The sequence below is a fragment of the Zonotrichia albicollis genome, chromosome 1 (assembly GCF_047830755.1).
Source record: "Zonotrichia albicollis isolate bZonAlb1 chromosome 1, bZonAlb1.hap1, whole genome shotgun sequence".
Taxonomy (NCBI): Eukaryota; Metazoa; Chordata; class Aves; order Passeriformes; family Passerellidae; genus Zonotrichia; species Zonotrichia albicollis.
This window is the reverse complement of record NC_133819.1, coordinates 138,254,894-138,274,071: the sequence shown is the minus strand read 5'-3', so window position 1 is coordinate 138,274,071 and position 19,178 is coordinate 138,254,894. Positions and strand designations below refer to the sequence as shown.

Genomic DNA, 19,178 nt, shown 5'->3' with positions numbered 1-19,178 from the left:
CATATTTAGATACTTACTGCCACAATCACTCAAATACAGAATCCTAGATATGATGCCAATTAGAAAAGACAGTGAAACTCTGGTAATTACTGATTTTTGCATATGAAGAATTGTTTTTGTTAGGCAGACAGTTAGCATTAGCTATTCTAGAAACAGCTCATTCCTGTCAAGCCTCACAGAACCTGTCTGGCTTCTTTTTGAGGGTGCTCCCTCTCCCTCACATAGGAGGCCTTGTCTGAGCTTCAAAAATGCCTCAATTGTACTAGTATGGTACAAGCACTCAGAGCTGGTTTATATCCATGCAAATACTGTGACTCAGAAAGGCCAAGCGTTGAGGCTTTTCTGTATTAGCAATAATGTATCTATGCAGGAAGGAACAGCAGTGCACCCATAAAGCTATAAAATTAGCACAGGTTTTAAAGTGTATACTGGCAGTACATACCCATCCTATATTCATCCATTTATCAGTGTGACTGGGACTAGAGCATCTTTCCTACAAAGACAGGCTGAGAGTAGGGGCTGTTCAGCCTGGAGGAGACCTCATAGCAGCCTTCCAGTATGTGAAAGGGCCTGCAGGGAAGGTGGAGAGGGACTCTTCATCCTGAACTGCAGTGACAAGAAAGGGTAAATGGCTTCAGACCGAAAAAACAGTAGGTTTAGGTGTTAGGAAGGAATCCTTAGCTGCGAGGGTGGCGGTACACTGAGCAGGGTGCCCGAGAAGCCGGGGCTGCCCCGCTCCTGTCAGCGTTCAAGGCCAGGGCGGACGGAGCTCTGAGCAACCCGGGATGGGGGAAGGCGCCCCTGCCCCTGGCAGGGGTTTGGTATTAAATGATCTTTAAGTCACTTCCAACCCAAACTGTTCTATGATCTGAGGGGTGGTGGGAATGTGTGAATCTGCCTGGGGATTCTGCCCAAACTTTTCAACCTCAAGAGCCCGCATGCCGGCTGACCTGCCCGCAAACCCGCACTGGATTGGGCAAACCAGGAAAACGCCCAGGCTCCCAAGCGAGATATTCGAGGGAGAGCAGCGGTACAGGGGCGGTCCCAAGCCGGCCCCGGCCCCGCCTGCCGCTGCCGCCCGCCGGCTGTGACGGTGCCGGGCGCCGGGAAGCGCTTCCGCCGGCAGATCCGGGGCACGGCCCGAGTGCGGCGGGACCGGGAGTGCGGTGGCACCGGCGCGTCCGCGGCGGCTGCAGGGTGGAGCGGGGCCGGGGAACGCTGCGAGGCCGGGGCACCGCTTCGCCCCGGGAGCCGGTGGGTCAGCGGAGGGAGGGCTGGTCGGTAGGGTACCGGAGCCCAGGGCTGCGGTTCTGTCTGCTGGAGCTGAGCAAAAACCTCTGTCGTGTTCCCCTTGGGACGGGTCGGGGCAGGGGCAGCGCACTGACCGCTCTGAGGGGAGGGAGGTGCGTGAGGCGCACCCCCAGTTCCAGCGCCTGGCAAAGCTGCGGTGCCTCAGGGAGCCGTGTCCAAGGGGTGCTGCCCTGAGCCGGCCTCAGCTGTTGGACAAAACCGCGTACGGGGAGAAGAAATGGGATTGCCACCCTACAAAAGTTTGCTGGGATAGAGTCAAGATGATCGTTCCATCATCACCTCTTGTGCAGCTTGCCCTGGTGTGACGGGTCGAGGCGGGAGATGTCCACTCCCCCCCTGGCCGGGGCAGGGATGCCGCCGGGCGCCTTCTCCGGGACGCAGGCTCAGGCTGCCCGCGAGGTGAACACGGCTTCGCTCTGCCGCATCGGCCAGGAGACCGTGCAGGACATCGTCTTCCGAACCATGGAAATCTTCCAGCTACTGAGGAACATGCAGGTGAGAAACAATTATTCATACACTCTACTTCCATGTTATCACTGACACACAGTATGTATAGACTCAGGAGACACCTTAGGACGTTTAGAAAACTCAGTCAAACTGCTCTGAAAAAGAGAATTGGTTCAAGAAGTGAGTGCTACTCTTAATATATTTGTTTAGTCTTGTACATTAAGTGAAATTCAGAAATGCTGAATTGTCATTGCCCTCCCAATAAAAAAACCTCTCAATATGCTTGTAACTGGTTTTTTTTTTATGTACAATGAAGTCTGTTCATATGTCAGTTATGTTTCTCTGCTTATGTTAACATATGGGGAGTAAATTTAGAGGACTTTTCATTGATCTTTTTCTGTAATATTTTTCACCTAAAACTTTTTTTTTTTTTGTTAGGAAAAACAACATAATCCTTATTTGTGTCTACTTACTGAGAAAACGTACAAATTTCTGTTGTGTTTTCTCTGTGAAGAGTACAAGATAAATAATCATTCCCATTCCTTCTGTATTTTCATAACTCTTGTGTCACTGAATTGAATGACCTGGGGTTGAGACACAAAATCTCAACCCCAGTCACAATGGTGTCATATTTAAGCATTGTGAAGACACTCACTGAAAAGTCAGGGGATTGATGATGACCAAAAGTGTAGAATACATGAGGGTGTTTGACAGCAGTGATTGAGCACATTAAATATGTAATTTTGCTACTAAAGAAAATAAAAATTTCAGTGATTGCTATAAGAAAAGTGTGATTATCTTATTCTAAAATATACAAAAATCTATCTGATGTCTTTATTCATTTCATGTGACATAAACTTTAATTTTTTAATGTTTTGGTTCTCTAAGTTACCAAATGGTGTTACTTATCATACTGCAACATATCAAGACAGACTGGCAAAGCTGCAGGAACATCTCCGCCAGCTATCAATACTCTTCAGAAAACTGAGATTAGTCTATGACAAATGTAATGAAAACTGTGCTGGGCTCGATCCTGTTCCCATAGAAGTAAGTATCTTTATTTACATGTGAATTGTAAATCCACTATAAATAACCACTCTGGATAGCAAATCATCCATCTTCCTCAGTTGCAGGAGACTCGTAACAGGTTTCAATGATACTGGAATTATTCGGTGGACTGAATTTTTTTTATTAATTAGTGCTTGTTGAAAGAGTGTGAAACTTAGTGTCTAGTTGACATGGTGTTCTGTCATAAGTTGGACTTGATCTCAGAGGTCTTTTCCAGCCTAATTGATTCTGTGATTCTAAGAAAGCAGACTTAATTTAAAATTTTAACTTTTTTTCCCCTCTGGCTTCTTGGTACTTCCACCAATTTGTTTCCCTTAGGGAAAAAAAGAGGATCAGGGCAAATTTTTTACAAGTGGAAAAAAGTGGTAAAAAGCCTGCTTCAAGCTCTCACCTGTCAGCCTGGCTCCTGAGAAATAAGTATTATTTACTTTCTCTAGCCAATAATCTCTGCCTCCATAGTTCCCTCACTCAGCCATTCCTAACCTGCTGGGCAGTGTGAACCAAACTTAAATGTGCAGTGGTGGTAGAAAAGTTACAACATAAAACTTCCAGGAAGGAGGATTTATCAGAGTTTTTCTTAATAACACTGCTGTCATTCATAAAATCTTAAATCCCATCTTCCTCATAAGTTGTTTCTAATTTCTAGTAATACTTGTAAACCCTGGGTTTTGTTACAATTTGAGTTGTTTCTGCTCTATATTAACCAGAACTTTGAAATTCTTTAATGTTGTAGTGTGTTCTTAAGTTTGTTGTGTTATTCCCCCAATTTATGTATTGTTCTCCCCTATTATGTGTAAAATGGTTTCGTTCCCCCAGTATTTCCCGCCACTGCTAGCCTGTCAGCTAAGTTGCTATAGTAACCGCTATTCATAGTTGCCGATATGTAATTGCTCCTCCCCTGGTTTCCCTTATAAGTGAAAGTTGTTTCCTCCCTGGGCCCAGTCAATCACCCCCTTTCTCCTCCCAGGTTTCGAGAACCTTCTTCTCTCTGGAGATGGTGGCTGGCTGGGGTCCCAGGACACCTCCTTTACCTTTTGATTATTGGTCTCCATAGAGTGTCAGTTCTGTGAAGTTCATCCCCTCACCTTTCCCAATTGGTTCCGCCTGTACCCACCCCCCTCCTTTATAATCCTGTTTCACCCCCTATGGAGAAACTTTTTCCCGGTTGGTTTCCCCGCGTTTAGATCCCGCAACACCTTCAATAAACCGATGTTTGACCCCCGGGAAATGGTCAGCTCCGTTCCTCCCCAATACCAGCGGTGTAAGCCAGTCCGCAGCCAGCGCAGCCCGAGGCCATCAGACGCCGAAGAGTGCTGGCCAAGAATTGCAGAGGGGCGTCGGCCTTTCGCCCTCAGCTAGCCGGACTCCAAACTTCGGGCCACATACGCTCCCCTCTGCACTTTAATTGCTGACCTCTGGATTCTGAGGCAACTTTATTAATGGACTTTTGATTGTCCATTGAATTTTAATCATACAGGCATTATATTTGAAGTATGAGTCTCTTAACTGAATAGGAGTAAAGAAATGAAGTCCATTCTGTGCAGTCCATTCTAGACTGCTGTTTCAGTTTACAGTTGCTGACTTTTGACAAGGGTTTCAGAAAAATGAATCTCTAAACCTGACAGCAAGCACGGGAATAAGTTAATTTTCCCATTTAAGAAAATAAATCCTGTTTTCACAGTGTGTTGAACTTGTGTCCTCTTTAAAAGCTTTTCATGTGTCTTATTTTCCCTTATAACAATAGAATGATGTGGCATTTGATTTGTTTTTTTCAATAACTTTTCACATTTTTTTCCCATTATCAGGATGGAAAAGAATCTCCATAGAGAAAATAAGTAGTTACTTCAGGCATTTTAAATGCAGGGTTTCACTGATAACTTAGTCACAGCAGAATGTTTTATTGATAGTTGGGGTTTTTTTTTCAATCTTGTTAGTCTCTTCTTCTCTGAACTTAGTAGATGCCTGCCTCCTCATGTTTTTATTGGTTAGAGTGAATGACAGTGACACTCCATTCCTCCTGGATCAGTTTTCTTAAATTCTTCTTCCTGTAGTTCAAAAATAGTCTCAATTGTATTATTTGGTGACTGATATTCTAACCGTGTCTTTACAGAATATCAACAAAACTATATTTTTTTTTTGCAGAGTCAAGAGAAGTCTATGCGTACTAGTATTGCTTATTCCATTTATATTGATATAAATGTTTTCATAATTTTTGGTAATGTGTACTGATTAACCAACATAGCAAGGCATGAGATAATTCTGAAGGAGATCTGCCTACAAAGATTAAATTTCCTGCTTTTTTTGTGTATTAGGTATAGTTCAGCTTTTCTTGGTAGGTTTGTTTTTTGTTTAGTTTTTTTTTATCTATCATCTTTTCTGAAGGATAGGGAGGCTTTAAAGAAATGTTCTTCTTTGAGTGCTACTTTATTTTTCCATCAGAGAGTTCTTTCCAAGAGCATATAGCAGCCCTGCTACTTCTTCTTTGTGGTCTGCAAATGTAGTAAGTGGTGAACATTTGCCATTTTTTCATGGCATTGTTTTGTGTGGTAGCTTTTGTCCATTTTGCTAAGCTTAATAAGAATGGCTGCAAACATTTTTGTATAGAAGGAAATTACATTTTTATTGGTGTAAATCAAAGTAAGTTTTCCATCAGAGGCTGGAGGCAGTGAACACTTTGTAATATTGCACCCCAACCTAAGTAAGAAGTTAATATGCATTTGATGAGCAACTTGCTCCCAGGCTTTTAAAATAATGTCTTCTTGCTCACTTTTATCAATATCAGTCTTCCATTTGTCTGTAATATGTTTGTGAACATGGATGTACTTTTGCATAGTACAGGACAGAAAAAACAATGTCAGACTATGGACTTTGTGGAGGTATTGTCCTTTAAGAAATTGTTAGTAGCTTGGGAGTGTTCTGACACAGAAACAAGTATTTGTTTTGTATGTAGTATATTTCTTTTTGATCTGTTTTTTAGTAAGGAAGCATAGAGTAGTATTCATTTAGAAATTTTACATCAAGGAATTTTGGCTTTGTCCAAGCTTTACAAAAAAGACAGTGCACTTTGTTCTTCTCCAGCCTAAACCAAACTGTGCTTCTGTGTATCTGAGGACACCATGGTGAGAAATACTTACAGGAAAACTCATTTTAGGTAACTGTGGGCCTGGTCTTAAGAGTAGCCAAAGAGAGGCTCATTAAAACAGCAAATCATAACTAGAGTATTAGCCAAGTAGCTTTGTAAAGCCAGTCATATTTATGTTCAGTATATCACTAAAATGACTTATGATAATGAGAACTTTGTGTTTGTGGTTTTATTTCTTAGTGTGGAATAGAAAATTTTAAAACCTCAATCTGCAGAATTCAGCTACAAGGATTATCTATGACAAACATCTTAAAATGGAAAGACTGGCTTCTGCCTGCAGTTACTAAATTTCTTTGGTCAAGGCTTGGTAATGTGTGAGATTGTACACAACTGAAGCACATTGTTACCTGGAGAACCAGCTGAGGTCATTGCAAGGCCTTTAGGTTTGAGGTGGCAAGCAGGCTTGTCTTCACTTTCTCTTGGGTGGTTAGAACCTGTGGAGAAAATGGTAGTACCATATGTATTTCCTGGATTTGAGTATTTGAGTTTTTTTCTTCTTATCTTTTCTTTTTTTCCCTTTTTTTTTCTGTTTTCTTTTTTTTTTTTTTTAACTAAAGCTGATGTTTCTTGTCTTCACAGCAACTTATTCCATATGTTGAAGAAGATGGCTCCAAGCATGATGATCGTGGTGCTGCAAGTCAGCTTCGTTTTGCTACTGAAGAGAGAAGGGAAATCATGGAAGTTAATAAGGTAACAAAGTTGAAATTAATTTGCATAAACTGAGAAATGTCATTTTCACATCATAAAGCCTAAATTTCTAGATTGCTGTCCTAAATACGGAATGTGTGATGACTGCCATGAAAACTGGAAATAAATGCTTTTTATTTATGAATATTTCAGTATTGACCTTTTAGTTAACTATTTTTTAGCTGTACCTCTGGCAGTAGAGTTTCCTAACAATTCTAACTTGTGTCACTTTTAAAACTGACATTTATTTTTATGAATACAGTGTGTTGTGTTTATGTGTTACCCACTAGATATTGACAGTACAAACTGAACTAAGGTGCCCATTGAACTAATTTATCTTAAAAACTTACCTTAGGTTTAAAAATAATTGAACACCAGATGTAAATATTTTTACAATTATGTGAATTGGTAAAGAATTTTCAGGGCTACCTTCTGGATTTTGACAGTTTGAGGAAGACTGTTCCTTTTGTAAAGAGGAACATTTACTGAATCTTGGCACATTCAGGAAAAATGTACTATGAATTATAAAAGTTAAATGAGTTAAAATGTTAAATTTTCAGTTTGAATGGCTTTGTGCAACTGGGTACAATTAGTGAAGAGCGATTCAAATCTAAAAATAATTATGCTGTAGTAAAAGCTAATGTAATACAGAGATTAAAAATACATAGTCTTAGCAGACCACAATTTTGAACATTGTTTCTTCAAGCTGTAAAATACAAAGATAGGATTAAATACATATTTCTGTAGCTGTAATATCTGCAAATGCTCAGTAAAAAGGAGTTATAATCTACAAAAATAACTGAACAAAAGAAATAAATGGATAAAATGTTTATTTATGGAATGAATAATTGATGGATTTTCAGCTTTTAAAATATTTCCAATATTTTAATTTGTCTTCCACAATCATACATGTATTGAATTTTTCATAACCCATTTATCTAGAAAAATGCATGTGTATTGTACAGGAAAAATTGAGGACTATGTGAATTTAGAGAAATGCAGTTGTCAGCTCTCCTGTTGTAATCTTTCTCTTCACTGCTGATGTAGCAGGGTTGAATATATTATGTTGTATGTAATGTTGTACTGTGAATTAATGCACATTTATTTGCAATCTTTAGGTATTAATAAGCTTAACTGTCCATATTTGCTGTGGTTTTAATAGTTCTGTGACATGGTTTTGCCCTTGTTGTTGTACTTGTATGCTAATATGGTTTTAAACCTCCTTGGTGTGATCTTGTGAAAATAATTTCATAAATTTTTATGAAGAGTTCTGAACCTTAAGAAGGTTGATGGTGTTGCAGGACCATTGGTAGCAAACTGGTAATTGAGAATGCATTGAAATCTTCATGTAAATATAGGGTGAAATCCTGTATTTAGACCTAATTTCCAGATTTTCCACAGGAAATCTTCACAAGATAGTTGAACTTTCTCTAGTATTCTTGTGGACAAATACTTGGTAACTGCAGCAAAAGAAAGTTAAACTTCTTGGTTTTTGAAAGTTCACTGATGTTTTCTTTTGTATCCCTCCAGTTCTATAAGCACATCTACTACCATTTTCAAAGTTCTAATTTTAATACATTACAGACTAGGTAATGCTTTTATGACTAGAATTTTTTTTTTTCAAAGAAAAATCACTAGAACAGATAATTGGCCTAATTTCTAACACTGGCTGCTGGGTTCAAGGAGGGCATGCTCTGGTTCCTAGCTGGCACATCTGACAGCTCCTCAGGCCTCTCTAGTGTGTAATGTCCACCTCCAACTCAATTTGATGAATTAATTTTAGGAAAATTTCAGTGATACAAAATGTTGATGAGAATACTGTGACAGGGAAACCACCATGGGAGTTAAATAAGCTTTTTATATTCTTGACAAAATCTTCCTTCAGCTCCTTGTCCTGCTCTCACCTAATCCTTTTTGCTTCGATAGGCTTAATTTTTTTCAGTCTTACATGTTATTGGTACCAAAAAATCACTGTTGCAATAACCCAGGACTTTGCCACTATTGTGATATTTGAATTGTGATATTTGAATTAGTTCTTACACTGCCATGGATCTCTGAATTTTGCCCTTCTTGCTGTGATGCCCCAGCCAGTGTGATTTCTTTAGTCAAAGACACAAACTGCCCCACTGTGTGGAGCGCTGCCAAAACTAGTAATAGCTCTTATAAACCTTGTGGATCATATCAAAATCTCCTCATTCCATGAACCACTGACTGGAAAAACAGCAGCTTTCCTTTGCTACTGCAGGTGTCTGGGAAGGGAGCACCCTCAGGAGGAGGAGGGGAGCATCAGGTGCTTCCTGTGCTCACCATCCCATTCATGGGGCAGAAGAACCTGATGATGTGACAGAGTTCCTAAAAACTGCAGGAGCTTTTCATCTTGGTTTACTGTGACACCTTTTTACTTAGTTATTCTGCTATTTTGGGACCTTTTAGGTCAGAAAGTCTAATGTGCTGACCTTGGCTATGTAAGTACTTGTCTGTTAATTTAAAATATAGATTAGTTTACAAGGCAATGAATTTCTGTCCTAGCAATCCAGTAATCATTAGTAACTGTAGGGTTAAATAAAACCTATTAAGCTTTATAGCACAAGGGAGTTTTGCCCACAGTAAGAAGCTTCTACCATTATTACAAAACAAACCATTTCTTGAGCACTGGCTACCTCTATCTGTCTTAAACAATTCTCTCCTGCAGTTCCCAAAAATGTATCTTATTCTTTTTTTATCTGTATATGTTTTCAGGGCTTATAAATCGTTGAGGTGGTTGAATTTTTTGGAATAAATTACTATTCCAGAATCAGTTTAGCACTTGAATTGGTCTTTTAGTACATGTCTTGATCCAGTTTTCATTGAAATTAATCTGTTTGCAGCAAGTGGAAGATGTTCCCAAGATTTCCTCTCCTGCTCATATTTTTCAAGTGTTTAATTTTCCGTCTCTTAAGTTTTTTATCTTTAAAGTATAAAATGATCAGTATTATTTTCAAGATGTCAGGCTCACCTTCAGTCTGTGGTCTTGTAGTACATTTGACAGGACTTGAAACAGAAATACCAAATCAAAATTTGAGAATTATTTATTCTGTTTTGCTGCCCTACCAATGGTTTTCTTTACTGCTCACTTTCAGAAATGCAGCAAGTACAGCTTAGGTTTCATTCATGCTCTAGGTCTGGTTTCAATGAAGCACTTAGGAAAACCATCACATAATGAGTAGTGTAGGTACATTTGGGTGAAAACAAATTAAAATAGCATTTGGGCATTCCAGGTAGCCCTTAAAAAACAATTGTGTTTGCTATTCTTATCTAATGTTTGTTAAGTGTTTAACAGTGATCTTGCTAAGGAGAAAAAGACAATCTAAGTGACAGACTTCTGAGTTAAGCTTAAGTAACAAGTGTAGCTCTGGGCTTTTTTTTGGTAGCACAAACATTGTGCCTTGCAGCTGATGCTGTTTAGGACTATGAAGAAAAAACCTAAATTCCTTTTAAGCCACCTTTCACAGTATTTGCATTTATTTTAATTGGTTTTTTATGTGCAGAGTCCTTTTTCACCCAAAATATGAGTGTGCATGAAGGAATGCTTTGGGGAGAGAGGGAGAATTGGTTACTTGGACACCTTCTGGGCAGATTAATCTGCACTGGAGACGGCTCCATGAATTTTTGAGTACCAAACTGACTTTCTGCAATGGTAGAATCAGAGGAATTTAGGCTCAGTGGGAGGTCTGGAGGTTATCTGGTTCAGCCCCCATCCCAAGACAGGGTCAACCAGCGAAATTAGATCCAGCTTCTCCAAGTCATGTCCATGTTCCAGCATTTCAAATACCTGTAAGGATTGAAATTCTGTCTTTTCTGGGGCCTTCTTAATGGTTGACTCTTAGTGTGAAAATTTTCTTAATGTTACATTGGAATTTTCTTTGTCATAACTTCTCCATTTACTGCCCCTCATCCTTTTGCTCTGTACACTAAAGAACAGTCCAGCTTTCTCTTTTCTGTGAGCTTCATTAGGTGGCTGAAGATAGCACTGTGATCCTTCCCTCTGGCCTTCTCTGCTTGAGATTGAACAAACACAGCTTTAATCATTGTGGTGGCCCTCCACTGGGCATTATCCAGTATGATAGAGCTTTGTATTGATCCCTAAATTGGTCAGTCATTCTCCAGAGCCAAATAGAGGAGAGTATGAGAGGTACTCACCTGCCTGCGAGATACACTCTTGCTGATATAGGGCAGAGGGCAGTTTGTCTTCCTTGTTGCAAAAAAGATCTGCTGATGACTCCTGTTAAACTTGTTAGAAAGTATCTAAAAGGACCTCAGATCCTTTTCTGCAAATTTCATTTCTATTCAGTCAGCCCTCTGTCTGTGCTGTTGTATGAGTTTATTCTGTGTGCAGATGTAGGATGTTGCTTTAATTGAAATTCCTGAGGTAGGTGTTGGCCTGCCTTTCCCACCCGATGAGGTTCCTCTGAATCCAGTATGCCACCACTGAGTATATTTTGGCATTGCCCATCAATTTGATAACTTTGATATGGTGATTAGGTCATTAAGTGTGGTTAGTCATTAATGAGGATATTAAGAATATTCACCTTAGTGTCAATATGAGAAGCTTCAAGGGTGACCAACTAGCACTTGATCTTAATACTGACGATCCCAGTATTTAGAATCCCATAGTCCAGCCAGTTTTCCATCAACCCAGTAAATCACCTATCCAAACCACATCTCTCCAGTTTGCTCAAAGGCAATGAGAGCCTGTGTCAAAAGCCTGACTTATTAATGATTTTACTTTATGGAAGTGAAGAAAATCTCCTGCTCTCCCCTTGCCACACAGCCAGTCATTTCTCGATAGAAGGCCGTCATGTTGGTCAGGCACAAGGCATCTGTAGCAAATCCAGTGTGGCTTATGTGGCTTATGTGTCCCAGTCACCTTATCGCGTGTGTCTGGATATGACTTTCTGAAGGATTTGCTGCACAGTCTTTCTGGAGTCAAGAGTTAGGCTGAGTAGCCTGTAGTTTTCTGGATCCCCCTCCTTGTCTTTCTTGGAAATGAACTGAAATGTTTCCTTTTTCATCAGGAGCATATCCCCCCTCTCCAGTAGAAAATTAAGTGGAGTGGTCTTGTTATGTCATAAACCAGCTTTCTCAGGACTCAGATGTATTTTTATTCCAGATCATAAATCATTTCCTTTTGAGTTTTGTATAAAATGTTGCACACAAATTTTTTTCACATTGTATCCATATCAAAACCATATCGCGCTTAAAAACTTGAAAAAAGTGAGGAAAAGGTGGGCATAAAGCTGCCTATAAAATCCCAACTGTCCCCTTTTGTCCTCATATAGATGTATATTATACAGCCTTTATTGCATTACCACATTTGGTTCCTCTTCCCTCCTTCCCACTTTCTATTCTGCAAGAGTTCTTTGAGCTATTCTGCTTTTGTGGCAGACTAGGCAATATTTTGATTGAATCAGTATTGTAGTAAATAAGATTATAAAAATCCTGGTTTGTGAATTGCCTAACTGGCATTAGGCTATGGAGTAAGCAGGGAATTTGGGAATGAGAAGGAAGGATTTATTGTGTGTAGTGAGTAGCTAACTAAGGGAGCTCTTGGGAGCTGATATTTTTTTGCTCTGCCACGAATTATCTTTGGTAGTTGTTCATTCTTCCCCTTATGGCTCATGGTAGCTTTGAATATGTGGGAAGCTGTTAAAATACAAAATTTAGAGATGAACATGAATCTTAAATATCTTTGGACAAAGTTGGCAGCAGTGCAGTTTTATCTGTAGTGTTCATGTGACTGAATTTGCCATCTGTAGCTGAGGATCATAGATCTGGGGGATTTTCATATAAAGAATGGGGATGTAACACTGAGGAGTGTGGTGGAGAAGCACCTTGGGGAATGAATAATTCCATTACAAGCTACAGAGCTTAGATGGTACTCAGTAAACAAGACCTCAGACCTCATTGTCAAACGATGAATAATTGGTATGAAGCAAACATCCATCTGTTTGAATGAAGGTGCTTATTCCTCTCAGAACAACAGATCAGTGCATAAATACAATCCTGTCTGGGTCAATAGGTGAAAAGTATTGAGCTTGCAGCAGAGCACAGGTTGTCGCTGGTGTTTCTGTTTCAGGAGCACAGGGTTACACATGCAGAAGGAGCAGTTGTCCTTTCAGCTGTCAGGTGAGGTGCAAGGCAGAAAATTCAGTCTCTCATTTCTGCTAAGTGCAGAACAGTGATAGCTGTGGGTGACATCAGGAAAAGCTGTAGATACTGGACAGTAAGTGTATTAATGTTTAATTGCACAGCAGTTACTGTAATAGTGATGAATATATTTCATCCCTTTGGAAAAAATAAAAATAGATTGATATATGCATTTATTATGATGGAAAATGAGCCTTGGTATCAGTTGAGCAGCCATAAGTTAAGACTCTGCTTGACAGCTTTAAGAGAGTTCGAGCAAAGTGTTGAGGGCACTTTTTCCATAATATTTTTTTCCAGCTGTGTGCATATAACATATGCTATATGCATATAGCATTGTGATAGTCTCTTAACTAGCAAAGGAAAAAAGCAGGTTTTTCCACTTTCATACTTCAGAGATTTCATTATGAAGGATTCATTTAAAAAAAGAACAGAGTAAGTGTCACCTTCCTATTAAAAACGTTGTGTTTCTGTAGGAATTTCTTGGGCTTGGCTTACCTGGAAACACAGAGGCCACTGTCACCTTCATAAGGCCTTCAAGAATCACTTCCTACAGCAGTTCAGTGGTCCAAAGGAGTAACATGAGTATTGTGTCCAGCTCTGGGCTCCTCAGCACAGGAAGGCCAGGGAACTGTTGGAGTGGCCTCAGAGGAGGGTTATCAGAGGAACACTTCTCCTATGGGGAAAGGCTGAGAGTTGAGGCTGTTTAGTCTGAAGGAGAGAAGACTGATTGCAGGGTTGCACTGGATGACCTTTAAAGGTCCCTTCCAACCCAAACTGGTCCATGATTCCATACTCCTGGGAAAGAATGTGATCCAAGTTCTCTATAGTAGACTCTTAATCAACAAAGTAATTTTTTAAAATTTTGCTAAGATTTATGCAAGTATAAGTACTGTGTTTATTAATATTTAATGTTACACTGAGATACTGAGATGTCCTTCTGGTCTGTACTGTGGTAGATCTTGAATAGAGCAGGTGAAAACCACAGCTGGCACAACATTTAGGAGAATGGTCTTCAATACAAGATTTTCAAGATAGAAACAGATCTTTTCTTGTTTTTTTCCTTAAGCAGAAGAAGAGCCTGTACAACTTAGACAGGTACTGTTGACGTTTTTACAAGCACCACTTGGAATATGATCTTACTCTTCCATGGTGTTTACATTATTTCCTTTGCCTGAATAAGGGATTTCTGACAAATGGATTGAGTGCAGCATAATGACTCACAGGGATGTTTTAAAATTTGAAGGATACATGAGCTTAAAATGAGGAAAGAGACAAGAACACTGTGCAAAGGAAGGTGGAAGGTTCTGATACATCTCTGGTTGTAAGTTGTGAATTGGTCTAGACTGCACTGATTTCTAATGAAATGCAAGTGAAGCAAAAAGGACTTTAGGTAAAAAATGTATTTCAGTCAAAGTTGAAATTACCGTGTCCTACTGAACCCAAATCTGTATGAAACGTGGCACGTTCTTTATGGCAGCTTTTCTTCCTTGAAAGACAGCTGTTTTCTGGATCTTTATTATGGTTCTCCCACCTCATTTCATATATGTGGGTTTTGTGCTTCAGTCGATGTTTTTGTAAATGACTTACCTGAGCTAAGCCAGCTGAGGTCTCGTTGGTTACTGGAAGGTGCAGTCCTTGCCAGCCCCATCATGATGGCCATAATACTTGCAAGGTCAGTCAAAATGGTCCCCACTGAAAATTAATATCACCAAAGAAGACTCCCTAGGGTAGGTTTGCAGTCAGGTCACTTTTCTGACAGGAAGGAACTAACAGAAACAGGCCTGAGAGATGTAACTTGAATTTAGGGCTCTTAAACTCATTATAAACTGCCTCCTAGATTTTCCCTGTGCTATCTAAAAACAGTCAGAAGCTGTAGCATGTATGTAGGATGAAGTACTTTTTCTTGTTTCATACAACTGTTAATCCTGAGAAGCAGTCTAGAGTTCAACTAAGTCATTTCAACAGAAGGAGGAAAGAGTGGGAGACAACTTGCAAGCAATCTGTTCAAATGAAAATTTGTCACTGCTGCAAAAGCTGCTTAAAGATTTTGCCCATTTCCCAAGAAGGCCATTTCACCTATCTTTTCAAGGTTAGGCTTGAGTTGAGATGTTCTTACTGGCTCAGCAAAGTCTTAAGCAGAGGCCAGCGCTTCCAGTGGTGCAGAACATATTAATTATGTAGTACTTTGTGGTGTGGACCACTGCCTGTCAAAGATCAGTAACAAAGATCACTGTATGCATTTCAATTAGAAGACTGTGCTCTCTGAAGTAGATTTTTTTTCTCCTCTCTTTATTCTTTCAACAGCCTAGCAACCCAGGGATGGTGCTTCATCTTAGATTTTTTTTCTGATTCCAGAATAAGTAGAAGAGCTAAGAAATTAGCTCCTCACTAAAAATGAGGATCTAAAATTATCTTCAGATAAATAAACAAATTTATACTTCTTGTCCTTACAGATGCTTTGAAAACAAATCCTGTCTAAATGTTCCCGTGTCTAGCAGCATCAAAGAAAGAACAAACAATTTACAGTGTCATAATGCTTTCACAAGAAAGGAAAACAGTATTACAGAATGAGTCTTTCAGGCATAGGTTACACAAAGTTCATGTGAGTAACAGTATTTAACAGTACAATTAGACACGGATGGAGAGAGAAAACAGCCTACTTCTCAGAGGTCAATGATTCTTACTTATGTCTGTGACTTCAGTTACCATCACCAACTGTTCAGCCTTCATTTCCATTGATGCAGGTTTTGAAATACCTTGAAATGGCATGGTATGAGGGAGTTACAGCTTGCGTTAAACTGGTAGTTTTACAGTCACTGATTTCTGTAGGATTGGATGTTGAGGATGGCAGACAGAATCATGTTTAAAAATGCCACAGGTATGAGCATGCTTGTTTATCTCATCCCTCTTGTGCTCTCTCAAGCATCAGGATTTTGCATTTATGACCTTTGGTAGGAAGACCCTTGCAATTCTGTCATTTCAGTGCTGTGGTAATTACATGCTGCTTAGCCTTCTCTCTTGTCTTCAGTTAGGAGGTGAATCTTTGCTCTATATTATGAAGTCTTGCATCAGCAAATGGAAAAGAAAGAGGCATTAGATAAATGCGCATATTTTTCTTTAAAACACTTTTCAGCCTGTCAAATGCTTGGTTAGGAATTCCATGTTAGTGCACATGAACTGTCCTGCATATGTTTTTGTATCCTTCTTGGGAGTCTAGATCTGAGTGTTATCTCTTCCAGTGTCCTGCAAAGTCTGTATTTAGGAATGTTTCCATTACTATGGTGCCCATGTAATCTAAGCCTAATTACCATATTACTGCAGACTGGTTTTTACAGGTCTGAAGTGAATAGGCTTCCTTTTTTTCTCTGGACTTCTCTCCCAGCTGACCAGCTGGCAATTTAAAAATATTGTTGTGTTGACTGCATCAGAATTCAGGAGACTAATTTTCAGAGTATTGCTTCATTTTCTCTCTGTTCCAGTAACTTCAGTTGTGTTACTGATTTGAGTCATGCTTTTAATGCCTTTTGTGTAGTGCAAATAACAAAGTTACATCAAACCTGAAAGATTTTGTTCTGTTTTGAAGGAAGCAAGTCTTTCTGGGCTTTTGCTTTACTTGGAACTCCGGACTTCCCTAATGAATAAATAGTTTGATCTCTAATGTTGGAAGGCTGACATCAAATCAGAATGAAATGAAAGACAAACTGGGTGCTGTTAACAACAATCTAACTTACTTTTTAACAGCTTTGATTTGAACAGGAAAATGAATAAATGAAACAATAAATATGGGTATTATTGTGAAACATGAAAGTTTAGCAAAATTGTATGATGTCATGATGCCATGATCTTTCTTCTGTAGAGACATAATTTCTGAGTTTTGGCTATGCAACCAAATGAAAGCTAGTTTGCTGTTCTCCTATTCCTCCAAATGCTTCTGCAGTTTGCAAAAACAAATATGTAATTTTTAAAAATTCAGCATGCTTGGGAAAACCTTTTTCAAGATAGGACTCTTAAAGCATTACAGTTGACCTACATAGCAGAAGGGCTGAAAAAGCTTGATTTGTTTCACCTATACCCTGTGCTTTGTTCAAACTTGTATTGTTAATGCCTCATTTTTCTTGAAACCAAATTTATAAAACATATATTCACATAAATTTACCTTCTTCCCATATTTTTTCTTCCAGCTTAGGATGCTCTCTTTTAGACTTTTCAAAGTGAGGACCTATCCCCACAAGCCTCCAGCTTTTGAAGGTGTCAGGTGTTTTGATAAAAGGCTGCTGTGAAACAAACCAGCATTCCCCCTCTAGCTATGGTTAAGGACCTCCCCATTTGAGGCTTTCTTGTATTTTTAGAATGTGCTTTAAAGAGGATGTATTATCCCGCTAATAGTGCTCACTGACAGCTGAGAAAAAGATTTATATAGCATTTCATAGCACTGTAACTTTCGTTGAATTTTTGAGTGCACTATTTGAACTGTTCATAAAAAAAACTTCTAATAAACTCTTCCCACAGAAACTGAAACAGAAGAATCAGCAGCTGAAGCAGATCATGGATCAGTTACGAAATCTTATTTGGGACATAAATGCCATGTTGGCAATGAGGAACTGAACAAGGAAAATCAATCTTTGTACCTGAAGAAGATACAAATCTGTTTGGATATACTTAACTTCCTTCTAAGAAGTAACATCTTTTTCCACAATTATATTGCAGTAATGTTTGAAAAGTCTCAAAGATTAAAATGTTGGGTTTTTTTCTAGTAATGTAAGTGGTTTTGGGTTTGTTTTTATAGAAGATTCATTGTGTAAGTTTTACCTCTGTGATTCTGCTTACAGCCTCAGTAATTTACTGTAGTAGTTTGGATTCCTATGCAGAAAGGGGGTTTATAAATTAAGTGTTTCTGAATTTTCTTTATAATACAATTAAAAATTATAAAAACGTATGTTTATATGCAGTTTATTCTGTAGTGCAAATAGCCTCTACAGAGAAGAAAAGTTGCAAGACAGGAAAGTTACTCCAGAAAACTAGAGGGCTGAAATCAGCAATCAGATACTGCAATTCAGTCTGCAGTACTTTTTGTATTATCTGCAGTGCAGAGCAGAGCAGGACAATCCCCTCCCTTGCCTGGCTGGTGATGCTGCCCCTGATGTCCCCAGGACAGGGTTGGCCCTCCTGGCTGCCAGGGCACTGCTGGCTCATGTCCAACTTGCCATTGACCAGGACCCCCAGGTCCCTTTCCATGGCACTGCTCTCCAGCCTCTCATTCCCCAGTCTGTACACACAGCCCCATCCCAGGTGCACAATCCAGCACTTGCCTTTCTTAAACTTTACACAGTTGGAGATTGGCCAACCCTTTAATTTGTGGAGGTCTCTGCAGGGCCTGTCTGACCCCAAGGGAGTTGACAGCTCCTCCCAATTCAGTGTCATCCACAAACTTACTCAGTATTCCTTACCATCCTGCATTAAAGAGCACAGGGCCAAGGATGGAGCCCTGCAGGACCGCACTGGTGACAGTCACCACTTTGATGTGCCCCATTCACTGTAAGGGACAGCCACCACTCTCATGTGCCCATTCACTGTAGCCCTTTGTGCCCAACCCATCAGCCAGTTGCTTACGTGTCATGTGACTCAGATATCCAGCTGTGTGCTGGGCATTCTGTCCAGAAGGCTTCTGTGAGAGACAGTATCCAAAAGCTTTGCTGAAGTCCCAGAAGATCACATCTGCTGGCTTTCCTAGATCACCTAGGTGGGTTTACCTGTTGTAGAAGGAAATCAGGTTCATCAAGTAGGACATCCCCTCATGAAGCCATGCTGGCTCTGAACAACTGTGACTGGTGGTGTATTTCTGTATTTATGGTTGGAATACTTTGGTTTTGTTTATCAGAATGCACTGAATAAAGACCTCATTAATCTTTTCCCTGTGACTATCAGTCTTAGTAAATTTGGAGTATATGAACAGTTCATTATTTTGAGTTAATCATAAACCTTCATCTTTCTTTGTTCTAACTTTGTTACTCCTCACAATTTTCCTTTGCCCTGAAAATAATCTTGAAATTTTTTATTATCCAGAGATGCTGCCAGTCTACTACGTGTCTCTTCACATTAAAAGATACATAAAACAATAGTTTCAGTATAAATCCATAGGGCACTTTTAGTATTTGTCAGGTTGAAAACTAGCCATCCTCAGTACTTGCTTCTTGTGAATCACTTTTAACTCAGTCCATGCCCAGCCAGATTCCGTAGTTGTTTTGTGTGAAAAACTTGTTCAGAACCTCCTGAAGTGTCCAGTTAAATGGTATTCTTTTAAAAGCTACCTTTTTTGCAGTCTAATGGTTTGATACTG

At 39.6% G+C, this 19,178-nt stretch overlaps 1 protein-coding gene across 2 annotated transcripts; it reads left to right on the top strand.

Annotated features, from left to right (window-relative positions):
* Window positions 1-1,057: 1,057 nt before the first annotated feature.
* On the top strand, window positions 1,058-18,759 carry MED30 (mediator complex subunit 30). Of its 2 annotated transcripts, XM_005479555.4 has the most exons (5): window positions 1,065-1,254; window positions 1,602-1,806; window positions 2,647-2,805; window positions 6,548-6,658; window positions 17,351-18,759. In XM_005479555.4, the coding sequence occupies exons 2-5, from the start codon at window positions 1,633-1,635 to the stop codon at window positions 17,444-17,446; spliced, it is 540 nt and encodes a 179-aa protein (XP_005479612.1). In that variant the 5' UTR covers window positions 1,065-1,254; window positions 1,602-1,632; the 3' UTR covers window positions 17,447-18,759. The 2 variants fall into 2 exon arrangements, with proteins under 2 accessions (XP_074412152.1, XP_005479612.1); XM_074556051.1 differs by lacking the exon at window positions 2,647-2,805 and having other exon boundaries at window positions 1,058-1,254.
* The last annotated feature ends 419 nt before the right edge of the window (window positions 18,760-19,178 follow it).